Genomic DNA, 2466 nt, shown 5'->3' on the forward strand with positions numbered 1-2466 from the left:
AGCCGAATTTCAGGTCCAGGTCCAAACTGTTGTTCCGAAACGAGCAGCTTCTCCAAGATTTTAACCTTTTCCATATTCTGAGTCCAGAAATTGCATTTACTCCAGAGGCCATTGTCTTTGATCATGGAATATCAGCCAGTTCGGAGTAGTTTGCAATTTTGCTCCTGTTTACAGTCTGAGTGCTGGTCGATCCGCGAAAACCATCAACGAATTTGACGATAATCCAGGTAACTGCCTGGTCCAAAGAGCAGAAATCCTGTTATCAAAAACCCAAATATATAAGGAACCTCCACGTCAGTAGGTACGCAGTCTTCCACTCCTGCCAGGAATCCACTGTATACCCAGCGAGACATACCCCGAGACTGGACTCTCCTTCACCCAGTCGAGAGAGAATTTGATCAATTGCGTTGAGAGACCAGCTGATCAGATCCATATTCCTTAAATTTTTGGAAAATATGTAAAAAGAGGCTTCGAAAAAGAAAGCAGGGCGGGGGGGCAGTTCAGGAGACAGAGAGACAGGGAGAAAAGAAACATGTCCGCCTTCCACCAGGAGCAGGGGGAAAAAAAAAATACTAGGTAGAAGGTAGAAAATACTACTAAAGAGTTGGCTCCACAATCAACTGCTTTTCATTATATTTTTTATCCTGCTATGTGCTTAATGAATTACATAAAAAGTACTTCAAAAAGATCATTCAGTTGGTCTACTACATCAACTATATCATTGTTGATTTTTCAGAATTATTTTTTAAGTAGAGCACATAGATTACAGCTGCAAAGAAAAGTGGCACTGATGGTTTTGTTTTTAGTTGTGAACGAAATATAAAATTGAAATGGTGAAATAATATGTTCAAATTACAACAGATACAGGCCTGTTAATCATTTGAATATTATATATACTGTATTAAAAGAGTTGTGAACAAAGTTTTCTTAGATCACTGAAATATTTCTTCCCATCTGCTCATTTCTTCCACAAACCTAAGAGATAAGCCCAGAGGAGCGTGCTCAGAATGTGGGTCGAATCGTGCGTAAGGAAGCGGACAACGTGATGACCAAGTGGGGCCGTCTCAACATCGACTCAGCTGATTGGCAGAGGCAGCTGGAATTGGCTCTGGAAAGGTTGATGGAGCTGCAGGAGGCAGAAGATCTGTTGGATACTCAGTTGAGGCAAGCAGAGATGGTCAAAGAGGCCTGGGAACCAGTGGAAGAACTGTTGATTGACTCCTTACCCGAACACATTGATAGAGTCAAGGTAAATCTTTAAAACTATAATTTACCCAAACTGTTATGTTTTCAGTCATAGGAAAAATAAAGTCCACCCTCTTTCAGTTTGAGGGGTTTTACGTATCAAGACAGAATAAAAAGGATCTAATTTTTACTAGGTTTTCAAATTATTCTAACCTCAAGTGTACGTGACCCAGTTTTAGTCAAGCTTTAGTCGACGGACAGATGTCCTTACATTTGACTCTAGAATACTTTGATCTACAGAGGACTTTATGGTAAGGCTGGGCAATGTGACCAAAAATTAATATTGCAATATATGACAATCCTCTCACATAATCTAACAGCAAGAGAGGCTTTTAGTCAGACAGGACAAAAATAAAGATGAAGCCTGACAGCAGGATAAACCATGACTGTCTCTACACTATTATATTCAGGTACCATTTGACGACAGCTGACCAGAACAAAAAAAATGATTCACAATCAAACAAAATACCAACTAAATTTGCTCTCATACACACAGTATATAAAACAACATAAGAACCGCGTGAATTGACCAAATTTAGAAAAAAAAAGCAATACCACATAGTGAATCAATATATAGGAAACTAGGGTTTAAAATAGATAATGCAAAATGTGACTAGGAGCTTGATAAGATGACCAATGTTAAAGCCTAATGACCACAGGACAGCAGCTATGATGTGTTAAAAGAAGCTGGGAAAAGCTGAATTTCCAGAAATGAACTGGTCACTCAAAAGGATACTGTCTTCTACATCCTCTTGGATATGAATCACATTACACTCCTGATCAAAATCTTAAGACCAGTCAGAAAATTGCAAGAATTTGCATTTTGCACTATTGGATCTTAAGAAGGTTCTAAGTAGAGCTTTACAATGTTAAAGGAAAAAATCAGCGCAAGAGACAAAAACCTTTGAACAGGGAATTAATTGAAAACTGCATTTACACTCATACATGATTTTTTCAGATGATCAAAAGTTTAAGACCATAGCTCAAAAAAAAAAAAAAAACCCCAAAAACAGAAATCAAAGTGTCAAAAAAAAGGACTCAGTAATGAGTAGCTCCACCATTCTTGTTGATGACTTTAAACAATCGTTTAGGCATGCTTGATGCCAGTGTTTCCAGGAGGCTAGTGGGAACGTTGCTCCAAGTGTTGAAGATGGCTTCACGAAGGGCATCCACTGTCTGGAACTGATGTCCATTTTTGTAAACTTCCCTTGCCATCCATCC

General features: G+C 38.7%; 1 protein-coding gene across 4 annotated transcripts in view; it reads left to right on the plus strand.

The window, feature by feature from the left end:
- dmd (dystrophin) overlaps positions 1–2466 on the plus strand; it is a 272414-nt gene that overhangs the window by 189321 nt on the left and 80627 nt on the right. For all 4 annotated transcript variants that reach the window (XM_037973934.1, XM_037973936.1, XM_037973937.1 and 1 more), the window contains exon 48: positions 981–1249. In XM_037973934.1, coding sequence (XP_037829862.1) covers positions 981–1249 — 269 coding nt within the window. The remainder of the gene's footprint in view (positions 1–980; positions 1250–2466) is intronic.

Source organism: Kryptolebias marmoratus, linkage group LG23, assembly GCF_001649575.2.
Source record: "Kryptolebias marmoratus isolate JLee-2015 linkage group LG23, ASM164957v2, whole genome shotgun sequence".
NCBI lineage: Eukaryota > Metazoa > Chordata > Actinopteri > Cyprinodontiformes > Rivulidae > Kryptolebias > Kryptolebias marmoratus.